The sequence below is a fragment of the Amblyomma maculatum genome, chromosome 8 (genome assembly GCF_055883805.1).
Source record: "Amblyomma maculatum isolate TAMU_Amacu chromosome 8, ASM5588380v1, whole genome shotgun sequence".
Lineage (NCBI taxonomy): Eukaryota > Metazoa > Arthropoda > Arachnida > Ixodida > Ixodidae > Amblyomma > Amblyomma maculatum.
The window spans coordinates 122,870,641-122,895,229 of record NC_139351.1 but is presented as its reverse complement, the minus strand read 5'-3'; the positions used below and the strand labels follow the sequence as shown (position 1 = coordinate 122,895,229).

The 24,589-nt window shown below is 44.7% G+C and overlaps 1 protein-coding gene across 3 annotated transcripts; it reads left to right on the top strand.

Moving 5' to 3' along the window:
* The first annotated feature begins 1,027 nt into the window (after positions 1-1,027).
* Positions 1,028-23,581, top strand: LOC146182429 (uncharacterized). Of its 3 annotated transcripts, none has more exons than XM_084577528.1 (9): positions 1,028-3,246; positions 4,455-4,706; positions 5,988-6,171; positions 7,619-7,879; positions 9,490-9,660; positions 10,764-10,910; positions 13,833-13,957; positions 20,103-21,413; positions 23,185-23,581. In XM_084577528.1, exons 1-9 carry the CDS (start codon positions 1,675-1,677, stop codon positions 23,437-23,439), a joined length of 4,278 nt encoding a protein of 1,425 aa, XP_084433654.1. In that variant the 5' UTR covers positions 1,028-1,674; the 3' UTR covers positions 23,440-23,581. The 3 variants fall into 3 exon arrangements, with proteins under 3 accessions (XP_084433654.1, XP_084433653.1, XP_084433655.1); XM_084577527.1 differs by having other exon boundaries at positions 9,487-9,660; XM_084577529.1 differs by lacking the exon at positions 10,764-10,910 and having other exon boundaries at positions 9,487-9,660.
* Positions 23,582-24,589: the final 1,008 nt, after the last annotated feature.

The following is a 24,589-nucleotide window of genomic DNA, read 5'->3' as shown; positions in this document are numbered from 1 at the left end:
ATGCGCGCGTGCAATATATCTTACGAAAAAGCAAGATCGCCCTTCTTTTCTGTAGCATATATGTGACGCTATAAAACGTCACTAACCTGATATATATCACCTTAGAAATAAGCATGACTGAATTGCAGAAACGTCGACGTAACCTATCATGAGGCCCGTATACGTATTGACGTTCGTAGCACTTGACTGCGGCATCGCGATATACCATGGACCATAAGAAAAGACCGAAGAGTAAATAAAATTCAAAGTTGGATTAATGAACAGTGTAAAATATTAAGGGTATTTTCTGATACCTGTGTCACACGGGCAATAACAGTGGTCGTCGATCCGTTCCGGGTTAGATCGCGATTGAGAATATATAGTTCCCATAATTCGGGACAACCACCTGGGCTGACTGAGCGCTCACTCAGAAGGAAGATGCATACGATACCTTACATCCGCAATCGCGATGCGTGGATCGCACTCGAGTGGCTCTAGATCAAATAAAATCGTCATCGGAATATTTCATAGCAATATATTGAATCCGGCCCGGACTCGATCGTTTAATCAAAGATTAACAAACTATTGCAACCAACGTGTCAACTTTAGGTGGTTTTCTCAAATTTCTTCTCTCGCTGAATATCAGGAAGTCAATATGTGTTCTGCTTAAGACCTTATCCGGTTCAGCTGAATAAATAAAACAGATATATAGCAGGCATGGACCAGACAGTATTTGTTAAACGCTTCCTCGAGCGCTATTTGAGCGTATGATTTTCTCCGCACAGTACTAGGACGGTATGAATGTCTTCCACCAAGACTGTTTTTAGACACAAAGTGCGCTTAAACCGTCAAGAGACAGGTTTCGCAGTGAAAAGCGCAGCGCGCTATCCGGACCTATAATGCTGCTGAGGCCGCGAACGCGGAGCGATAGCACCTTAGCTATTGGTAGCGCCGCCCCGCGGTGGCAGCGGGAAGGCATCACCGCGGCGGACACGCCAGCGCGCGCCCTCGGCACACTAGCCAGTATATTCTAGGCACTATAGCCAAAGTGAGTCAGGCCACGAATGGAATGAATGGATAAATGGAGGCACTTATAAATCATGCGAAGATGACCATAGAATTCTTTTATATCGTCGCTGGTACGAATGCGGCGCAGAAGCATGTTAGAGTGCAAAAAGTGGGGCGCTTTAGCCTGTGTGTCTTCCAGTTTCAACTTTGTTGTTGTGAGAGCCGCAGAACGTGTCGTAAGCGCGATCTGAAAAACCGGCATCATGCGTGACGACCCAACCAGCGCCTAGCTGTTATGGAAATCAATGCCGTAGGATGGCCCTCCGTTCATTTTTGCGCACGTACAAATGCGCAAAAGCATCCAATGAACGCGTGCGCTTTCGCTAGATAAAGTTGTATTTTGCGTAGCTGTTTCTAATTTTAAAAAACGCGCCTGAAAATGCTAGGCATCCCCTGGCCGATATTCAGTTCTGTAATGTGAAGCATGCTTATCCACCTGTTCGGCGCTGCTTTCCTGTTATTTGCTCTGCCAGCCATCTTTCTCAACCTGTGCGCTGTGCACATGAGCTTTTTGCACTGCAACATAGCCTGCATACATGGTATAATGCACTTAATGTGAAATACCAATTTTTATTCTAGTATTATGGACTTTTCTGTGGAAGAGGCATTCCTACGAATTACACCATTATGGATAGGCTTTCAGAAACTCTTTCCTTTACCTGCCTCTGGATTAGCAAGCCAGGCATTGATTACCAGCAACATTTATCTGCTCTTCAGAGGTTCATCACGAGCTGCAATGACTTGCACTTTGTTGCACTACATATGTCAGACATACTACAGAAACCTTCGGAAGGCATCTATGAAGATTCAATACAGCAAGTATCATGCGAGCTAGCATTCGCAACTGCTGTTTCTGGAGCCTATCTCGAGAAAGTGAGTGCAGTTATCACTAGTTATTGGTGCCTTAATGGCTCAACAAATCCCTCTTTTTTAGGCATTCTGCAGTGGTTAGAACCTGACCGAACCAGCGGTTTTTGGCACGGCTTCATTCCGCTAGAGGTTGACATTCCACTGGCAACCATTTCATTCGGAGCATATGTTAGTCTCACCACATTTGCTGAACTCTATAGTATTGCGGAACATAATATGCGAGATACTTACTTCAAACTAGACTGCACATTTAAGCATGACGAAAAAATTCTGTATGTCTGCATAAGGCTCCAGCATGCGTGTAAGAAGACTAGTAGCATATATCGACTTACTTTAAAGTATGACGACATCTACCGTGTAGTAATCGATAACAGAGTTGACACAACAGATGTCTACCTCCATGTCAAGACAATTCCTCTTCTTCACAAGCAAGTCGAGCACAATTTAGGGGACATCCTTCTGTCAAAGAGCCAGCGCACACCAAGTCAGACTTGTGAGGTGATGAAGGTTAAAAGGACTTTAGACATTGAGTGCATGTGCAGCTCTTACCTGCACAGTGTCAGTTTTGCCAGGTGCCCTGTTATGAAACTGCGCATGGCTGACAAACTGAAGGCAAGCCGAGCCGTAGGCCGCCTTAGTCACCGCTGCAGGAGAGACGTCAAATTTGTGTACGCTCCAGTTGTCACATGCGACATTTCAGACCGCGTGGAGTGCGCAAAGCAAAAGTTCATGACCGCAGTCGCGCCCTTGTTGCAGTTCTCGTGCCGTTATGCTCTAAATGCAGTATTCCAGCGAAGTCACGACGTCTTGGCACAAATGGCTATGCTATCAAAAAACGACTTTGATGCCATCCTTGCGTTCATTAAGAGGTGTGCCAAAGTGGACGAGCGGGCACTCGAGCAAGTATTTTTTGCTCTTTGCGCTTCTGTTGAAAACGGGAGCATATTTACGCTAAAAACAGCACTGCTGATTCTTTTCGACAAGTTCCACGCATGCTGTACGTCCATAGAGATTCCCAACAGCTGCTATTGGGTACGCCGTTTAATTGCTACCCCATCAAACCTGTTCCTTTTGCCACCCGAAGTGCACAGCAAAAACAGGGTGCTGCGTAGTTTCGATCCTGACTATGCCCTTCGAGTCACATTTCGAGACGACAACCTTGATTTTCTGTCGCACTCACTTATGTTCAACCAAAAAACGGATGAAATTCTTGAAGCCACTGTCGCAGCTTTTTTGCGCAAAGGCGTTTTCATCGCGGGTCGGCATTACCAGTACCTGGGGAGTAGTACCAGCCAGCTGCGGGACCATGGCGCATGGCTTTATGCTAAGGTAACGACATGAATTTGTAGTTACATTTTATTTGCTTTCAAAACTATCACTGCAATATACTTCCAACATGAAGGATGTGCCCATATATGCCGTGTCTTACATAATACTATCTAGCAACTACTCCCAAGGCCAGCAACTACTGGGCGAGCATGCCTTCATATTTCGCTCGATGGACAACGTCTTTCGTTTTCAAGAATTTTGTTTGTATAGTGTATTCAATATTGGTTTATTCAAACTGGACTCCACATAATTAGAATAAATTTTTGGTCCTCTCTGAGACTGAATTGTTGATTTGACTAGGTGTTTGAATTTTATGTGGAAACAGAATTATTCATACTTTCGAATGCTTAGTGAGGCTCGTATTGCTTGCCTTGCTGTAACTCTAGCTGTAATGTGACAGCAGTTCCTGTTAAAGTAAACTGGTGCACTATATAAAGGATAATACTGTGATCTCAGCGCAAAACTAGTGAAGCCCATATGGTTAAATAGTCCTTTAGGAAGCGTGCATTAATAATTCATTTGCCAATTGTGTTAACAAAAGCTTCACTACATTGTTGGTCTTAACGGATCGCCTGCGGACAATGTAAAGACTCGATTATAAGCCAGGTAAAAAGCAATTGTACTTTACTTTTTGTATGAAGGCTAAAACAATGTGCTGGCATGTACATAGCCAAGAAAAACCAATATGTACATGGCGCATGAGCTCAGTGTTTTGCTATTTTATGGGGGAATGCTGTGCATAAGTTTTAGGCAATATCATAAAGACACCACAGGAGCGAAAAGCCAGAGTCGGAGGTGTTGCACACTTTCCACCTGTCGTCAGCCAATGCTGGTAAACAGAAGAGCTGACTGCAACCTGTCACAGTTGGCAAGTGGGAAAATGGAGACGGGGAGCTGACTGCAATCTGTCACAGCTGGCAGGTGAAAAAATGTAGAGGGGGAAATTTCTTTCTGATGGAGAGGCTAGAAGGAAGTGGCAGGTGGAAAAATGGAGAGAAGGAAATTCCTTTTAATTCGAATCAGTTTAAAATGTTTGTTTAATGATGCATTATATGAGCAGTTGTGTGTGTGGTAATGCATGGTACGAGCAGTATGTATGGTTGTCCATGGTGGCTCGTAATGTTGCTTTTAAGCTATCGCATTGTCGCAGGTAATGATATTTAGGCGTTGTCCAAGTTTTTGTTTTGTTTTGCATGCATTGGTTCAAGGACGGCAAAGGCAAGTCTGTGCAGGACATCCGGACCTGGATGGGAGATGTAACCCACATTCCGAATGTGGGCTACAAGATGGCTCGCATGGGCCAGTGTTTTTCAGCCACGGAGGACACTGTGCGTGTTCCGATGGATAGTGGAGCAAAGAGGGACCTACCCGACATTGTTGGTGGCAGACACCCCCTGTCTGAGAAACCCTATATCTTTTCGGATGGCATTGGCATGATCTCGAAGTCACTCATGGCAAAGGTTTGTTAATGCACGAAGTAAAAAATGTGTGTTGTGTTAGATGCACTGGGCCACTACTCTCGGCCCTTTCCTGCGTTCTAAGTAAGTATTCATTGTAATTCATGGGTTCTGTAGGAACACTAAATGTGGCTGGATGATTTTGCTTTATATCTCTGCTGCTAGTTGCTTTGCATCATGTTTCTAGTTGCATTACTGGCTGCATGGTATATTCATAAGACGGCTACGTGAGATATCAAGTGGCCTCGCCATTTGTGCTGAATTGGTTAACAGACACAAATTATAGTATAGCACACGTCTGCATTGCAATGGTTTAATGCCTGCCTGCTATAATTATATGTTTAAAATACATTCAATACAGTTCAATACAGTTTATTCTCATTCAAAAGCAAAGAAGAAAGTATACTAACTTTCTCAGATCTCTGCCTCAACTGATTTATTTTTACTCATTGTGTACAGCTGATGCATTCCGTGAAGTAAAACAGGTTCACTTATTTTGTGCCAATAAACTCTACAGCTTTTGAATACAGTGCAGGTGTAATCCTGCCTGCCTGCCTTATTGCCTTACTGAAGATAATTTTGAACTACATGACATCTGCTGCCCTGTATATGTTTAAACTAATGTTTGGTGTGATAGTAATAAAATACAAAATTAAGCAAACAAGGTAACTGAACAATTAACCATGGAGTCTGCCTTTAAACTTACATGCTGAGACAAGTTGCTACATATAAACCATAGTTTTATAAATATTTGCTGACTCAAGCCTTAGCCTTTACAATAAGGGAGTAATTACTCATTGACATCCACCCAAGCGTAGCCATATGGCTACAAAGGAAAGCTATATACAGCTTTCTCAGAAATTTCGAAGGTCGAGAGAAATTCATCCTGAAGGGGGGAATGAAGATTTTCTTTGGACAACGTTTTATTTAACTACAAAGTTTCTTCGAAAGCTGTATAGCTTTCCTTCGTAGCTGTATAGCTGCACTTGGTGGATGTCAACGAGTAATTACTCCCTTATTACAAACCTGCTCCACACTGGGGTATTCCCCTAAATATCCGATCAAGCCTTAGCCTTTAAAAAAACTAGAAAGTTTTTTATTCTTGGTTTTCGATATTTTGTTTCACTCAAATAAACTCTGTCTGTAGTAGTGTAGTGATTACAGTAGTGTCGCAATAGAAATTATAGAGCAGCTTGCAAAACCAGGGAGACATCTGCCAAACTATTAGTTCCTGTGCTACTTTTTGACCTTTCTTGTCAGTTATTTTCCCTTGCTATCACACAGGTGGGCGAGCAGCTGGGTCTAGCCGAAGTCCCATCAGCCATTCAGATCCGTTATGCTGGCTACAAAGGCGTGCTCTGCCTTAATCCAGAATTGCGGGGAGACCAGCTTTTGCTGCGTGAAAGCATGGACAAGTTCCACTGTTTGACTTCAGACAGTCTCGAGATCGTACGAGTATCTGCACCCCGTAGGTTCTCTTCTGATTTGATATGTTGGCATTGTCACCTAAGATCATCACATAAATTTTTTCTTTATATTTGGAGACCAAGAGCAGTCGAAAAATCAAAGGAATTGATGTTTCACTGTTTATTACTCAATATCTGATCCCCTTGAAATAGTACAAGTGTATTTTGGGTTCCTGGTAGCTCTAATCATCCCAGTTTGCAGTATTACATGGTGCAGTTAAGGTCATAGAGATTAGGTGTAAAACATAAGATAAGGTGGCACATGCTTAAAAGGGGCAGATGAACTGAAGTTGACCACATGACGTATTCAGACTGATTTAGAAGCAGTCGAAAAATCAAAGGAATTGATGTTTGGCTGTTTATTACTCAATATCTGATCCCCTTAAAAGAGTACTAGTGTATTTTGTGTTCCTGCTAATCTAATCCTCCCAGTTTTCAGTGTTACATGGTGCAGTTAAGGTCACAGAGATATGGCGTAAAACATAAGGTAAGGTGGCACATGCTTTAAAGGGGCAGATGAACTGAAGTTGACCACATGCCATATTTTGAGAGTGATTAGTGGTCGTTTGATCAGCAGGGTTGTCTGATAAGAATGCTTAAGTAATTGTGAACTCCTATATGGCATGCCATTTCAAACATAGGGATTTCTGGAGCAATGCAGCATACAAGAAGTGAGAGATGTATAGTTAAAGATGGACATAGCATGGTTAGACTATTTTTTGCTTTATTTGGCTTGAGAGTAAACACCTGGACACGCTTGAAAATATCTACCGTTCTTTACTTAGCACCCTGTTATCTTTGTGTATGCATGTGTATTTATTCACGTGAACCATTTTTTATAAATGAATCAATTCATGGATATGGTTGGGGAGAATGAAAAAGTGACAAACATGTTGCAGTTTTGTGTGCTGTTTCTAAACATTTGACTGTTGAAGACCAAACAGCACATGAGAGAAAATGCAATAATAAATTATATACAAGGTGCAAGAAAATTCCACATGGTGATTCACATTTTTAATGTCTTAACCAACATTACAAAGGAAGGGTTCAAAGCTGAAAATTTGTGTCTGTACTCCTTAAAATTCACTCCTAGAAATGGCTAGCACTTCTTTTTAGCAAATCATGTCCACAAGTAAAACATACTGTTTTAGAAAATGTTAAAAAGGCACAAGTAGTGCATTCTAGCAGCTTGCTTTTACAGGATAAAACAAAGTAGAGTGCTTTTTTTTTTCAAGAGTTCAAAGGTCACAGTATAGAAAGCCAGCTTTGGAGGCCATTCGTGATGATTTTTGGGCATGAACTTCACACATATGTTGAAAGAAAAAACAATGTGTGCTGTCTCCTATCTAGCGGACATCCAGCAGACATCCATATCACAACAAGCATATTAAGGGGTTTGCTATTCTGCCACTCAAGTTAATCGATCTTTTCCACAAACCTCTGTTACAGGCCCAGTGTTTCTGAACCGGCCCCTTATTACAATCCTGGAGCAGCTTGGAGTTCCTGCTCGGGTGTTTGTGCATCTTCAGCAGAGCATGGTGCTGCAGCTATGTGATGCCTTTGTCAATGATGACACTGCTTTGCAGGTGCTAGACCCCCATCTCAGTTCACTGTACCTGCCCCTTGACAAGCTTCGTCACCTTGGGCTAGCTCTGACTAATGAACCGTTTATCCACTCCCTGCTTCTAGCTGTCTACAATAGCACAGTGGGTAAATAGCTGTTAACTTTTTTCTACTGTTGCAATCTTGAATAATGGTTTTCAGGACTAAACATCTGCTAGTCTGCAGTAGCAATCTTCAACACTGGTCTTCAAGAGTGAACAAATATTTCAAAATAAGTGTGCTACTGCGGATGTCCAGTGGATATCCAGTCTTGGTCATCTATTATGGCACATTTAAAGTATGTCTGGTAGATGTCCAAGCTCTGTTGTGAGGACATGGATCTTTACCAGACATTTATCAGGCAGAGTACCTTCCTTGGTTCAGAAGGATTCTAAATTAAGTTGATTAATTAGACCAGCAGAAAATTTCGCACTATCAGTGCCTTTACTATACTAGGCTTTGGCAATAACTTGTCTCCAAAGATACTGTCTGGCAATTTAAGAATTTTACAGGCATGTCCTTGGTTAGTTTAGAAGATAAATGTGCAGAAACCTACATCCTGCCTTAATTATATTATGCTCTAATGATGCACTCATTTCAAGCTGATATCTTCCGGAGCAAAATCAATTGCTTAACTTTGTTCTTTGTCTATTAGAGCTTATAATTTTTGCACTACGTGGCCGAATTCACGTTTGTAAATGTTTCATTCTTGTTCCTTCTCTCATGCCTTCCCTAAATAAAGGTTCAGGTGGTCATCGTAGTGAGACATTTTGAATAAATTGCATAAGAAATGGCCACACAGTTTTTCCAGCATCTAAGCATATGCTTATAAATAATAATCATGCTGTTTGGTAGAATTGAGCTCTGCATAAAACTCCATCTGTGAGCTTTGATATTGCTGTGATAGGCGTAACAGTGAGGAAATAGAATGTATTTTCTTTCAGGGTTTGGTTTTGCTTTTTGTTTGTAGAACTCTGTGATATCCTGTGCTAGAAAGAAAATGCCTCACATGCTCAGAAGGTGAACTGCAAAGAAATAGGAACAGCACTGCAATGTCTTTAGCCATCTGGTACAAAATAAGTCAACATTATCTACCAGCAAATATATGAAAATCTAAAAAGCCAGGAAATTTAGATGACTGTTTTAGTATAAGCCTGGATTATAAAGTTAAATTGCATTTTAGTATTCTTATTTCAACAATCCTGATTACATTTAGGGTTTTACAAATCCTCTAGCATTCTCAGAAGGGGAAATAAAGTCAGTCAGCAAGAAACCTTCTGCTGCAGCATCCACTGATACTGATGAGTTGCATAGTGTTCCAGTTAGGAACAAAAGTCAGTTAAAAGATGATCCATGCAAGTAAAGCTATATCCAGAGGCTGCTGACAGTTGTAGTCAGTAAAGACTACGAACAGTGAACTCCGTGAAAGGTCGCAATGTGAACTGACAGCAGCTTTCTTTAAATTTTAGAATGTGCAAGCAAGCATAGATATTAAATTACATTTTATCAATTTTGAAATAGCGTATATCATAATATGCTACTTTATGATACGTTAAGTGTGTGTGCAGAAATTTCGGGCAGCCAAATACTGATGTTCCTGTAGTTTGCACTTTTGCAGTGAGACAGGATTGGGATATTAGTAGGGTTTTTATAGAAACATAATTTTTCAAAATTGAAAACACCCACATCAGAAGAGCACTTCTGCGGCTTTCCAGCAGGTCTGAAGAACAAGAGCCAGATAGCAGTGCCCGAGGACACCGGCCGCAATATGCTCGGTGTCCTGGACGAGACAGGAACTCTGGAATATGGTCAAGTCTTTGTCCAGTTTTCAGATATAAGGAACAGTGGGCAGACTCTGAAACCCAAGGGTACTAGTCGGGTTGTTACAGGTATGGCATTCTTCCGCTTTTTTGTAATAATTGCCAGAGCAACACACTGATTCCTCACAACTGAGACCGTCTTGTTTTTCTTGCAACTCCATTACTGCTCTAGCTGTTGCAGTAAATAGTTTAGGTATAAAGAGGTTCCAAATTGTATTGAACACGGAGGCTTGTTGCACTCTTTTGGTTCATGCATTCATTTATGAGGGCTGATAGAAGGCTTCTGCTGAAAAATGTGTGTTTTTGACGTTTATATCTTTAACGATTACTGTACCAAAGAATATCTCCATGGTAAATAGCATCAGAATAAACAGTTTGTTTGGGACCAAGAACTTTAAACACCTTCTGATGAAAAGAAAAAAAAGATATTGCTCTGCAACTGAACTTTAGCTATCAGGCATACTATATCTTCTGGCATTGTTTTATAGGATGCCACTTTGCAAAACAATTTACTTTTTCTCTGTCTAGAAACTATTGCTTAAAATTTATTAGTTTGGCTTATAGGGTTTAACGTCTCAAAGTGCCCCATGCTATGAGGGACGCCGTAGTGGAGGGCCCGAAAAATTTTGACCACCTGGAGTTCTCTAACGTGCACTGACATCGCACAGCACATGGGCGCCTTGCTTTCTGCTTCCATAGAAAAGTGGCTGCCATGAACGGGATCGAACCCACGTCCTTGGACACAGCAGCTGAGTGCTCTAATGCTGAGCTACAGTGGTGGGGTCTATGTATTGAAGTTGATGATAATAATGTGTAATGCACAGCGCGAGAGAGTAGAATTTATTAGTGCATCATGTAATTTGCACAATAGGTCCCATGGAAGGATTTTGCTGAAATTAAGTTTAATTGGGCAGTTATATCTTTCATAATCTCTTTTCTGTGGCTTTACTCATAGTCTAGGGGACGGCGGTTCTTGAGACTCTGCCATCTCCAGTCGTTATCTAGTGAGGCCTTAGCTGATTTAAGTGGCTGAAGGTAAAATGTGCAGGGAGTTCATTTTTTCAAACAAAGGCAATATCTAGTGTGTTACTCTTTTCTATAAAAAGAATATGGGAGTTTCTTGTTTCCTTTGAAAGCAGTTTTGTAGCATGTAACGTGCTTTCCATCGACAGGCACTGTGGTGGTGACAAAGTGCCCTTGCCTTCATCCCGGTGATGTGCGAAAGTTTGAAGCTGTAGATGTGCCCGCCTTGCACCACATCAGGGACTGCGTTGTATTTCCGGCCAAGGGGCCACGGCCCCATCCTGATGAAATGGCTGGTGGGTCATGCCATGCACTAATAGAGGCGGTGTTTGTTTTTATCTTATTTATTAATTTTCACATACTGCAGTCTCTCATGAGAGACGTAACAGGAGTGGGTACAGTATTAGTGCAAGCAATATGGCATCGATAATTATTAAGTCAAATTCTAATGATTGACAGTCATCACAGTTGTCATAAGGGGTAACAAAACTCGTGAACCGCATGAAATCAGTCGTATGTTATTACAATCGACTCGATAATTCAAATGCGAAAGGCGCAGAAAATTTGTTTGAATTAGGTGGGACGTGAACGAATGGGGCCTGCTTAATAATCTTGATGTTGATGGCAGTGGAGTCTGAATAGATCAGCAGTTAAAATTACAAGAGTTAGAATTAATAAAAGTCTGCTCATGTAAAAAGTAACAAAAAATTTAATTGCTGTCAAAGGCCGTTTATATTTAGAACATAAGTGAAGCTAGATGGGCACACACTCAACTGGAGTAAATCCTTCAAATGATGGTACTAGGTCATGCCAGAATACACAAAAAATAATAAATTATGTAAAAATGAAAATTTGTATTAAAATGTAGCTTACAATGTAAACAGTCTGGTAGCCCGTAAGAAAATTTATTTTGTTTATGACCAGGGAGGATGAAATTGCATAAGAATATGAGCAAAAATACTCATGTCTCTCATAGGACTTCACTGACTTCCTGATTGCTATAAGTGGACTTGTATGTTCATGTTATGACTGCTTTTTTTGTGCATTTACTGAACTCTTGCAGTCACGCCTCAATTGCTTAGGCAGTTTCTAAGAAAACTGTATGTAACTTCTTAACTTTGCTGTGTTGGTAACTATAAAGGCTGACTATTTACTTACGCTAGTATCTCCAATTGAAGGATAGAACAAATTATGCACAGTATTTCAACACATTTTAATGCACCCTAGTATTGCACAGCCTTAGTTTGTGGATTGATATTGGTGATGAGGCCTGAGGAAATGATATGACAGGTGCTTTTCACTCAAAGGAGATGACCAAATACATGCTGGGCTCTGTCCAGAAATTCTCAAAAATTGGATGTTTGTAGAGAGTGGTGAAGAGAGACGAAATATGTTTGCAGGTAATCACAAATGAGAAAAAAAAAACACAGCAGCGTGCGTTGTGCACTTCATAGCCTCTCTTTCTGTGCTTTTATTCCAGCAAGTTAGTATTTAGCCATCGATTTTTTTTTAGTGTGTTATTATCTCACTTTAGTGCTTGTCTCATGTATAGCCACATCATATTGTAAGTCTGATGGCAATATGAAGAGTAGGGACAGATACACATTGCTAACAAATATTAAGGTGTCATATTGATATATGTTGAAAAGAAGGCCATGCGAAAATTTGGTTATTTGAGAAGTACCTTAAGTTAGGGGCACACAAGATATAAAGCTCCTAGCTCACAAAAGTTTTGCAAGGCCAATTTTAGAATATGCTTTCGCTGTATGGCATCGATATACTAAAGAAAATATTAGCAAACTTGGGAATGTTCAGAAAAAGGTCAGCTGAATTTGAGCATGGCTCATACAACTGGCGAGCCTCAGCAACAGCATTTGGGAATAAGGCTAAGTTGGATTCTCTGCAGTTATCTCCGTATGTGTTTGTTAAGCCAAGGGCCATTAAATTCGCGTTTGCCGTTCTTATTGGCAGCCCCAGCGCTGTCTTGTATGCCTTCCTGAGGATCAATTCCACTTACGCTTTCTCGGTCTGGCTCAGGTGTTGATAGGGAAGACTGTACGTGCGACGCTACCACGAATGACTCAAATGCATGCATCTTCCTTATCACAGTAAGCTTGGCATAGGTAAGAATCGTTATATAGAACCGAATGCACGGAGGACCACATGCAGAAGCCAGTAAACAAATTGAAAGAACATAGCTGCAGAACAGATATCTTTAATAACTCCATTTTTCCCTGAACAGTTAGCGAATGAAACGCACTTCCTGCCGAAACTACGGAATGCCCGACTACCGAGTCCTTTGTAAGACACTTGAAACAAGATTCTTAGTCACTTGGCACGAATTGCTACTGTTTGATCATCTATGGCACTTTGTGTACAAGTGTTTCACCTATCTGCTTTTCCTCATCATTTTCTTTGTCTTCTTATAGCTTTCATTTTATGTCTGGTCACTGCATTTGCTGTTGGCTGTCTGTGCAAACGGGCTGATTATGTCTGATTGGCTGCTTGATTCTCGTCTTGTGACATGTTTTTTCTGCAGTGTTTTTCATTTATACTTAGTGTCCCACTCCTGCCTAAGGCCTTCTTGAAGGCTGGCAGTAATTCGGAAATAATAAATAAATGAATGGAACGTAATAACTAGTTCTGACTCAAAGCTGTAATATTCACTGACGAGAACTTCACCTGAAGTTCACTACTAGTAAATAAATGGCAAAATCAGATATGATTGTACGGGCAATTCAAAAGCCTCAGGGCATGAAACAAACAAAAACAGTGCCACATGTTTGCACCAAGCTGCTTCCAGTTTGCAACTGGGAAATAGAGAATATTAGTCTGAAAAATGGACCTTCATACAAAGCAGATAATAGGAATGAGCAAGTCATTTCCAAGATGATCATGATTTGAGTTCTTTTTGATGTGAAATGATTGGCTTTAGACATTTTTCTTGTCCATTGGTCTCTGTGCCTTATTTTGGAAAAAAAAAAAACCTCGCCAAAAGTGTTACTCTTGGCTTCTTTTCTTCCTTTTTATTACAAATTGTTTAAGAGGCACAATAGTATTTTGGTAGAGCTGGCCTTCATTTTTGGCCTAGCATCCATCAAAAATGCTTATAAATCAATATCTACCATTTCTTTCTCCTGCAAACTTGCTTCAAGCTACATCGCTTAAATTTGTTGCATGTGTCTTTCTTTCATCTTCAATACAAATCTTGGATGCAGGCTCAGACTTGGATGGCGATGAATATGTGGTAATTGCGGAGGAGGACTTGCTTTTTCCTGGTGAAAATGTGGAGCCTATGGTTTTCAATGATCAAGTGTACAAAGCAGATGGACAGCTAGACCTAGTATGTATGATTTAGCTATACCTTTTGCACTTTTCAGCCGTTCTGAAGCGACATTCATTTCTGATGGAATTTGTGCAATCTCTCTTGCTATTACCATGGCCATTTGAAAATTTTCATAGCCGACTAATATAATAATAAAAGTTGGTTTACAGGAAAGGAAAAGTACAGTATTTGTCACTCTTTTGTGGGCACCTGAACCATGTTGTAAAGGAAGGGGAGGAAGGTTCGAGTGAAAGCGGAAAGAGAGAAAGGGGTGACGTTGTTGAGGCCTGTGGAGTAATTTCAACTACCTGGAGAACTTGCACTGACAACGCACAGCATACGGCCCCTCTCCGTTTTGCCTCCATAAAAATGCAGCCGCTGCTGGTCGGATTCGACCCAGGTACTCCAGTACAGTAGTTGGGCATCTTAACTACTGCACTACCACAATGGGGCAGCCGAATCTGGCAATTTCAGGATCTTTTATATCCCTCTATTGCCACCCGCATGGTCAAAACATGTCAGTGGCAGCGACTCTTCTCTTCAAAAGGGGGGATTCCTGCAATAGAAATTGTTCTGGTCATCAATTTTTTTTCCCCTTGACTTTCAAATGTGCCTTACATGATGACTATTGATGACATACTATGCTTTAAAAAATTTGAGGGTCTTTTAGATGTCTCTTAAGAGGAGAACGGTGAGCGCCTACCCTTCCTCTCCTATCATTTGCCTCTCATCGCTAAGCATTTTTACTCCTTTTTAGTCAGTTGTAGTCATTCAAGTCGTCTTTTGACATATGGTCATTTCATAGTCATGATGAGTCATGCCTAGTTATTGTAGTCAATACCATTCATAGCTGATCATTTTTACTCATTTTCAATCACTTAATAGAAACAAAACGTCTACCTTGCTAATATGCTTTGAAGTTTTAATCTGTACATATAAATCTTACTATTCTACTGCGTGCGTTAGTATTTACTTTTTTATTTTGGTTTTTCATATTTACATTTTCTTCTCTATTCCCTAGCATTTATTTCTATTTATTTTTGCGATGTAGTTATGCATCTCAAAATCTAATATCTCTGCACCCCAATTCTTGACCGATCCCCCTGTGTGGGTATGTGCCATCAAATTAGAGGAGAACAACAACCTAAGCGTTGGCGGGTGCAATGACGGCCTACAACAGATAAAAATTCGGTGGCTGGCTAGCCCCCGCCGAAGGTGGCGTTGACCTACCGTCCTAGCCCCGTAGGGTCAGGAACAGGCAGCGGAGGTGGCTCAGCCACAGAGCCAGTAGCAGGCCTGTGCATTTTCTTTTCCTTCTTCCTACAGCCACAACAACAACAACTAATCGCCAGAGTAGACGCCATGGCCCGTTTAACACCGCCTTTTCATTCTGCGACTTTTATATATCTAATGATAATAATTGGCTCACAGAAAGGGCAATGAGCAGTGTCTGACACTTATTTCTGTGGACACCTGAACCGCGCTGTACGGGAAGAGTGAAAGTGGATAGAGCGCCCCGCCGGGGTGGTGCAGTGGTAAGACACCCGACCACGTTGTGCCGGAGTACCCGGGTTCGATACCGACCGCGACGGCTGCGGTTCGATGGAGGTGAGCCGACGACTCGCTGGGCTTCCCCCCTTGACCACCACAATGATCCAAGACGGCGACGCACGGCAGCCAGGTCCAGCGGCACCCGCATGGCGGCATTACTGTGAGCCGCGGATCTTTTTCTGGCAAGGCTGGCGAAGACGTGGATGAGTGACTCACCAATTACCAGCGGGTGAGCAAGTACAATCGCTGGGATGCCACTGTAATGCTGGCAAATGTTTTTTCTTGGACTCCACAGCCCTGACATGGTTTGAGAACCATGAAGCGTTCCTAACGAGCTGGGATCGTTCTGAAGAGGAGATTCGAAATTGTTTCGGGGATACCACGGCAAAACGGAAATGCGCTGAGCAGACTTTATTCCAGCGAGCCCAAAGGCCCGGTGAAACATGCACAATGTACATAGAAGAGGTCCTAAAACTCTTCAAAGCGGTGAATCCGAGCATGTCTGACGAAGACAGAGTTGGCCATCTCTTAAAGGGCATCGCGGTGGACGTATATAACTTTTTTAATTACAAAAGAAAACTTAGATTCTCCCGCGGCCGTGATCAAGCACTGTCGTACGTTCGAAACTTTAAAGCTGCGTCGCATAACCCCGAAATTCAGCCGTCTGCCTAACGTGACCACTGTTGCAAGCGTGGATTCTCACGAGCATTCACATGAGCCTCCGCATTTGGCCGACATGATTCGCCAAATTGTCCGTGATGAGCTCTCCCGCCATCAAGGTGTGAACCGCAGTGCAATCCCCTGTGATAGCTGCTCCCTGCAGGCAGCTCCCATCCAGCGCTCTTCTTGGCGTTCTACCGCTCCTCCTCCCGTCCGTGACCACCGAAGCGACTCATATGACCCTGCTCCCCTAGCTCGTACCCACTACAGGGCGCCACCTCCTCCGCAACAACCCCAGCGGCTGGACTTTGCTGATCGCTTCGATCCTGTTACCGAGGACTATTATTTGGACCGTGCTCGTGGACCGTGCCGCGTGGTTTGAAACTTTGAAGAACGCCTTTCTATGCACATCGCCGCGTTCAGTGACGGCGTTGCTCGTTCAACTAGACGTCCCGATCATGCTGATTCCCAGTTTCAGTCTATGATAAATGAATCGCTACCCACCAACGACCGCCGAATATTGATGGAGGTTCTTATGAAACACGCGGACGTGTTCGACTTTGCTCGAGATCCGCCACCACCGATTCCGCCTTCCCGCACCCATCACATGATCGACACTGGACCTGCACACCCGATTAGATAGACACCATACCGTGTTTCACCTTCAGAACGTAAGATAATTGACGAACAGGTCCGTGATATGATGCAAAGAGGAATCATTCAGGAATCATCTAGCCCATGGGCCGCCCCTGTGATTCTCGTGAAAAAGAAAGATGGCACCTGGCGATTTTGTGTCGACTATCGCTGCCTCAATACTGTCACCAAGAAGGATGTTTACCCGCTCCCGCGTGTTGATGATGCCATTGACTGCCTCCATTCAGCTTCCTACTTTTCATCCGTTGATTTACGGTCCGGATACTGGAAGATACCGATGCATCCGAAAGACAAGGAGAAGACGGCATTCGTGACTCCCGATGGGTTATATGAATTTAACGTGATGCCTTCCGGCCTATGCAACGCTCCGGCTACCTTTGAAAGATTTATGGACACTCTTTTGCGTGGACTCAAGTGGCAAATTTGCATGTGTTACCTAGATGACGTAGTGATTTTCGGGAGGACCTTCGCCGAGCATAACAGCCGTTTAGCTGTGGTCCTTAACTGCATGGAGAAAGCGAGTCTCGTGCTGAACTCTATGAAGTGCTGCTTCGGTGAACGCCAGATCGTTGCGCTTGGGCATTTGGTTGACAAAGACGGTGTTAGGCCTGACCCACAGAAGACTGAAGCTGTCAGCTGCGTCAAAGAGCCCAAGTCTGTTAAAGAACTCAGGAGCTTCCTGGGACTTTGCTCTTACTTTCGACGCTTCATCCCTAAGTTTGCTGACGTAGCCCCTCACATGCCTCTTGCAGAAAGATATTCCTTTCAAATGGACTCCTGAATGTGATTCTGCGTTTCGCCAGCTCAAGTTTCTTCTTACCTCGCGGCCCATACTGCGTCATTTCAGCCCGACAGCTCCCACTGAACTCCACACTGACGCAAGTGGCATCGGCGTGGGTGCTGTGCTCATACAATGGCATGACGGAAACCAACACGAAGTCGCTTACGCAAGTCGCACCCTTAGCAAGTCTGAATGCAACTATACCGCGACGGAGCAAGAGTGCCTTGCCGTCGTTTTTGGCGTACAGCGGTTTCGCTCGTACCTTTATGAACGTTCCTTTACAGTCATCACCGATCATCATTCGCTTTGCTGGCTGGTGAATCAACGCGATCCCTGCGGTCGGTTGGCCCACTGGGCATTACGCCTTCAGGAGTTCAACTTTACAGTGTCGTACAAAAGTGGCCGCCAACACGTTGACGCTGACTGCCTCTCGCGGCTGCCTCTCGCAACTACCCTCTGCGATGACAACTTTGACGACTATCTTGCCGCCATTTCCGTACAATTTCCGGATCTTGCCACTTTCCAGCGAGAACAACGAAAAGATCAAGACTTGGTATCACTTTTTGAAAAAGCTCGTGATCCGGCATCTGCGAACCCTTTCTGCATTTGCGATGGTTTGCTGTATCGAAAAAATTACTCGTCTGGCGATGCGCGCTTTCTGCTAGTCGTTCCGGCTAGCCTCTACTCCTCTGTTCTACACTCTATGCACGATGACGTTACAGCTGGGCACTTGGGGTTTGCCAGGACTCTTACGCGCATTAAGGAACGTTTCTACTGGCCAAATATGCGTCGAACGACTCAGCGTTACGTGAACTCATGCGTGCAGTGCCAGCGGTTCAAGCTCCCCACGACTTCTCCGCCGGGCCACTTACATCCGGAGACACCACCGACCACACTATATGAGCAAGTGGGTGTTGACCTCATAGGCCCGTTTACCCGCTCGTCCAAAGGCAATCGCTGGGTCATCGTGTGCGTTGATCATCTCACGCGTTACTGTGAAACTGCCGCCATCCCTTCCGCCACCGCCGCTGACGTCTCGTTCTTTCTTCTTCACGCTGTCGTCCTCCGTCATGGGCCTCCTCGTGTAATTATCAGTGACCGAGGCCGTCAGTTTACGGCAGATGTTGTGGAACAGCTTCTGCGCTATTGTACTTGCCAGTTGCGTCACTCTACGCCGTACCATCCCCAAACAAATGGCCTCGTCGAACGTACAAACCGGACACTGATGAACATGCTTGCGATGTATGTTGACTCGCGGCACAAGAACTGGGATGACGTGCTTCCTTTCATTACTTACGCCTATAACACCTCGAAGCATGAGACAACTTCTTATAGTCCATTTTTCCTCCTCTACGCCCGTCCGCCTCGATGTTTTCTTGACACCATTTTGCCGTTCTCTCTCGACACCGAGCCGTCTGTTTCGAGCACCCTCTGCTGCGCTGAAGAGGCTCGTCGGGTTGCCCGATTACGCACTCTGGCCTCGCAGGACCGATCTAAGCAGCGCTACGATCGTCGGCATCAGGATGTTTCCTATACCTTCCCGGCGACTTAGTGTGGCTCTGGACACCTCTCCGCAAGCGTGGTTTGTCCCTGAAGCTGTTGTCGCACTACACAGGCCCATTTATTGTGCTCAAACGCATCAATGAGTTGAATTACGTCGTGTCTCGCCAATGTTCCCACGGTCGCCCCTCTCGGAAAACATAGGTAGTTCATGTCGCAAGAATGAAGCGCTGCCACTCTCGCTCGGGACTGTGACTGACAGCCCAGGGGCTTCGTCTGCAAAGGGGGAAATGTCAGGCATGCGCACAGAAGAGGAGAAGGAAGTGCAAAAAGAGGCTCTCCGGAATAGAGGAAAAAGAAGAGGAAGCTCACCATGTGTTAGCACATCAGGCTAAAGTGCAGAATCACCCTGTAAATAAACCTTAACAATATATATTTAATAATAATTGGTTCACTGGAAGGAAAAGGCGCTTTATTTGTAACACTTGTTTCTGTGCACACCTGAAAAAACTGATTTATTTATAGGAAGGGAAAGGCGCGGTAACTGCCACACTTGTAGCTGTGGACACCTGAACCGCGCCGTAAGGGAAGAGAGAAAGATGGGAGTGAAAATGGAAAGTGAGAAAGGGGGAGCCGTAGTGGAGGGCTACGAAGTAATTTCGACCACCTGGGGATCTTTAACGTGCGCTGACATCGCACAGCACACGGACGCCTCTTCGTTTCGCCTCCATCGAAACGCAGCCGCCGCGGTTGGGATCGAACTCGGGTACTCCGGCACAGTAGTCGGGCGTCTTACCACTGCACCACCGTGGCGGGGCATGCAACGGCCAACGTGATTCGAAATTGTACACCGAATAGTGGAGCTTACGCTCAATGTTTTCGAGGAGTATAGTTGTGAACATTTGACTGTTTAGATATATGCATGTTAGATATGCGATCTGTCAATTCAGTTTTACTTTGTTTATGCTCGCTTATCTGGTTTGCCTTGTATCTTTTTATGCGCTTTGAAATCTCTAGGATGAGGATATGATATCGTTCACCTGCAACTACATCAAGAACGACAACATTGGCCTCATGTCCAGCGCCCACCTCGCCTGGGCCGACCAGCTTCCCGAAGGAATATTTTCTCATCGGTGTTTGACTCTTGCCGAGAAAATCTCCACCAGCCTCGACTTTGTGAAAACCGGAATCTCGGCATGCCTGGATAAATCTGAGCGCGTTTACAGATACCCTGAGTTTATGCAGAAGACGGGCAACAAGGATACATACCTGTCGTCCCGAGTCCTCGGGCAACTCTACAGACTAAACAGGGGACTGGTCAGCTCGGGCTCCTGTGGTTGCGGCAAACGAAGAGTATGGCACAACATGTTTGAGTTCCCCGGTTGGCAGATGCATGAGCATGCCGCCATGCAAGCTAAGGATCTGTATGTTGAAGCTATGAGCCAAACCCTCCGCAGGTATGGTATCTCAACTGAGGCTGAAGTTGTGACAGGTCTTTTAAGCAGTCTTTCTTCACACCACAGGAGCAGGAACCTTATACGTAACGTTGAGGCTAACCTGCAAAAGCAGTTCCAGAAGCTGGTAAAGACAATGCGGCAGCGCTTTTTCTGTGACGTTGAGTTTGCTCTCCGGGAGAGAAGCCTTTCAGGAGCGAGTACACAAGAAACATTACTGCAGATGGCTTCTGCATGGTACATGGTGACTGGGAGAACAGCCACTGGTACTTCCGAAACGAACTGCCAGGGCTTTCCTTGGTGCATCAGTGATGTCTTGCTTGTGCTGCTTAGAAGGAAAAGGGCACAGCACGCTCAAACACCGGAGCCCCAGGCATGTGATTTGCTGTTGCAAGAGCTTAACGATGTAATCACGAAGGGCCTAGATGAAGTGCCTCCCCTCAGCATTGCACTCAACGCACTGCTCCAGTGGGCCGCCAAAGAAGGTCTGCTAACAAAACCATGCTCGGATGGCCCTGGGATATGCGATCAGTGTTTATCTTCTCTGTTTATGAACTTTGCTAGCTCAGACGCAAAAACCGAGCCGTCACCGCGGGTTGGCTGCCGTCATCGTGCGGATAATCCACCACGCCGAAATGCTGCCGCTTACGTGATGGCGTTCTTGAGGCACCTTGCGCATGCGTCGGTGCTGAGTCCACTGTGTTTCCAGTGCCGGCAGTCATCTTCGCAGGCACACATCCTCACGCTGGCAGCGTTACGGTGCTACAGCCAGATGGTGGTGTGCGGCTCCCCGTGCCACTTAGGACTGGACATCAACTGCGACTGTCACCGAGCTGGTCGACAGCTGGAGGAGCACGGGCCCATCAGAGTGCAGGTAATGTTAAATGTATTGCTAGAAAGGTGCTTGGAAAGATCCAGACCGGGTGGACTATATTTTAATAAGCGTCGAAGTGCTGGCTAGTTGGTGATGCCTTTGGAATAACAGCGCGAAGGACGAGGACGAAGATCAGGACACAAACACAGCGCAAACGTCCTCGTCCTTCGCGCTGTTATTCCAAATATATTTTAATGTTCGTAGCCAATGGTGCAGATTACTTGTGCCAGCAAAATTAAAAAAAAATGGCGGTAGTTAACCCTACTTAGTTACAACGAGCGAAAGCGCCTGCCGCGGTGTTTGCGCGTTGCCTCCGAGATATCGGTTGGACAAGGTATTGTTTCGGAACCTGGTGTGCTTGCCCTGACGAGAACAAGAGGGCGCCGCTGTCCTGCGGCCAGTTTTTAATTAAACAAAAATTAATAAATAGAATGATGGTATAGTTAACTAATCTAAAACAATAAAGATATAGGGAGAAAAATGAGCATGATAGCTACTGCTACCACCCCGTTTCAAAGGGGACGCTCCTATATTCCATCCATCCATCCCATCCATCCATCCAGTTCGCGGACGCGCAAATGTTAGCTCCGGGTTAGTGACGTCTCACTAAAAGTTGGCCGAAAGATCAGGTATATAAACGCGCTTAATTATCACATTACTATAACGCTTCGTCATTCCAGCAATCACTACCGTCAGTTGAAACGATGCTTATGTGCTTCGAATGGATATAATGGTAGCCAAATTCGCTGACCGCATCTTAAGTGGGATAACTGTTAATACTTGCACTGCCATCTACATGGAGCCATGAAGGCCGAAATGCCGACTGTTGCATTGCTTAGAGAATACCGAACGACATGTCCTTCGGCTAAACAGCTGGCCTTTTCGCGCTGAAGTTTCATGTAGAGGTGGAATTTAGCAGTACGTTTCAATACTGCATTTGGGAGGGGTACTTGCACTATTCAGTGGGAATTCGTTGGGAGACCGCGTCGTATGTGGCGAAAGACACCCGTGAGCTGTGCGGTAACAGTCTCGGTTGATAAACATTATTGCAAATGCCCTTCAGTAAAATTTTGCATTGATTATTTCTCTCTTTCTTCTGTGGCTCTCTCCTCCATACTTTCTCTCAAAACTAGGTTGATGTGTCCACTGGGGAGGAAGACATTTGCTACACAATTTTCTTTCCTAAACCTCAGAAGTTTCATATGTACCTGTCTTTGCAACAGAAGCAAGAAGGAATGTAGAAATGGCTCTAACGTGCAGTCTCAGAGATGGTCCGTGGTGATGTAAAAAACAAAACAAAAATGCCCTCGCACACCTATTTGAAGAAAGGCCAGCTGAAACCAGCCAAACACTACTGGAATCAGTCGCAATCCATCTGAAACCAGCCGAACATTAGTCGGCCCTAAATATTTGGTTTGGTTTGTAGGGTTTACCGTCCTAAAGCGACGCAGGCTATGAGGAACGCTGTAGTGGAATGCTTCAGAAATTTCGACCACCTGCGATTAAACGTGCACTGACATCGCAAAGCACACCAGCGCTTTGCTCTTCACCTCAGTCGAAAAGCGACCGCCGTGGTCGAGATTCGAACCCGCGTCCCCGGAATCAGCATTCGAATATCGTAACCACTGAAGCACCGTGCCATGTGTTTTGACCCGTTCTGATTGGTTAATAATTGCTATGGTGGACATGCTCATAAGTAACATGCGTAGATACAAACGCCACTCTAAACTGCGCATTCAAGAGCGCACGCAACGGTCGGGCAAATGTGCAGGTAAAGAGCACCGCTCTCCTGCGTCTGCTGAGAGAGGACGGCGGCACACGAGTCGAAGAGACGCTACGCCGGTGGTCGGGCGTTCAGGCCGTGCGCATCCGCTTGCGTACGAGCCGGTCCGGCACCTGCCACTGCGCCCTTGTGTCCGCCAGAGGGCGCGACTGGCAGCTGTGGTTCCTGGAGGAACTCCTGCTCCAGCCTTGGTTCGAGCAAGTCATCGTCAACGAAACCTCGGGACGGCGGCCGCGGCAGTGACCTCTCATTTGCCAAGGCCGCTGTTGTGCTGTTGTTTTCCCAGCAACAGTTTTGACAGGCTGGCCAGCGAAGATCGCAATCGCAACTCTTGGGTTTTGGTGGCGTTTGTATTCTTCTGTATTAAAATAAAAATTGTTGGTGGTGGCTGACCATTTGTTTGGCTTTGCGAATAATGTGCTGAGGAGCCACACATAAGTGGCATAAAAAAAGATTAGCTCTGTGTACTAGAAAGAGCTTGAGGAAGAGCTTCTGCGTTTTCACACTACCGCTTTCAAAAACAGTTCTCTTGAGAAGCAATACAGCGTTCCCAGTTTTCCCGTCACTGCTGGAATGTATCGTAGAAGCGCGTCGGACATCTGCAATTCGCGTTATGTCCACCCGATTATTGGGAATAAGGTGACGTTCACAGGAGGTAGGTAGATCTGGCGAGTATAGGGCGGGCGATGCAAGTGAGATGATGTTTCTGGCGATGAACATGCATGAGAAGAGAGCTCGGTGTATACTCGTGTAGCATCCTGTTTTTCGCGCGCGCCACAGATCCGGTTGCTATCGCCGGATGTCTACTCTGAGGTGGCCTAAAACATGGCGCTAGGACTCGCTATTAATGACCTAACCTCGGGGACAAGTTGATGCACAGTTCCTAGAATGTTGAAAAAGACAATGGCAGTCGATGCATGCACTTGGTCGAACTGCGGCCCTGTCTCGCCTTTTTCGGTCGCGGAGGCTGTGGGCAGATTTCTCGTGGCAGATTCTCGGCAGATTTCGACGTGGCGTACTTCTTTGTGTTCCGGGACCAGCAGCTTTAGGAACGAACCTGGTAGCACCAATGAGTGCATTTTCAAATCACACGTGATGGTACCTTGGGTTGTTGTGTGCGGTATTTCGGCAGTGACAGCACTGTTGTGGATTGTTGTTCGAGGATCCTTACATTCAAGTTTCCGAATGGTCCCGGCACTTTCGGCTACTGAATTTTTTAATGGCTTTCTCTATTTCTTGCCCTCCTGCACTGATGTTCTTGCACTCTTGAAAATCGCGTTCCACTCAAAACACTTCGCACGACTCGTTGCAATATCGCCACTTATGTGGCAGATTCTCCCATTTCCACAAAGAATTTAACCTTCGTTTATTCTTCTAACATGCTGTTCACGGT

What these genes read in the sequence shown, in the direction of transcription:
- LOC146182429 (XM_084577527.1), top strand. Translation starts at nt 1,675, where the DNA reads ATGGATAGGCTTTCAGAAACTCTTTCCTTTACCTGCCTCTGGATTAGC. An exon ending in GCGCATGGCTTTATGCTAAG is followed by an intron (nt 3,247 to 4,454) that starts GTAACGACATGA and finishes CATTGGTTCAAG; the next exon opens with GACGGCAAAGGCAAGTCTGT. An exon ending in TGTCTACAATAGCACAGTGG is followed by an intron (nt 7,880 to 9,486) that starts GTAAATAGCTGT and finishes GCGGCTTTCCAG; the next exon opens with CAGGTCTGAAGAACAAGAGC.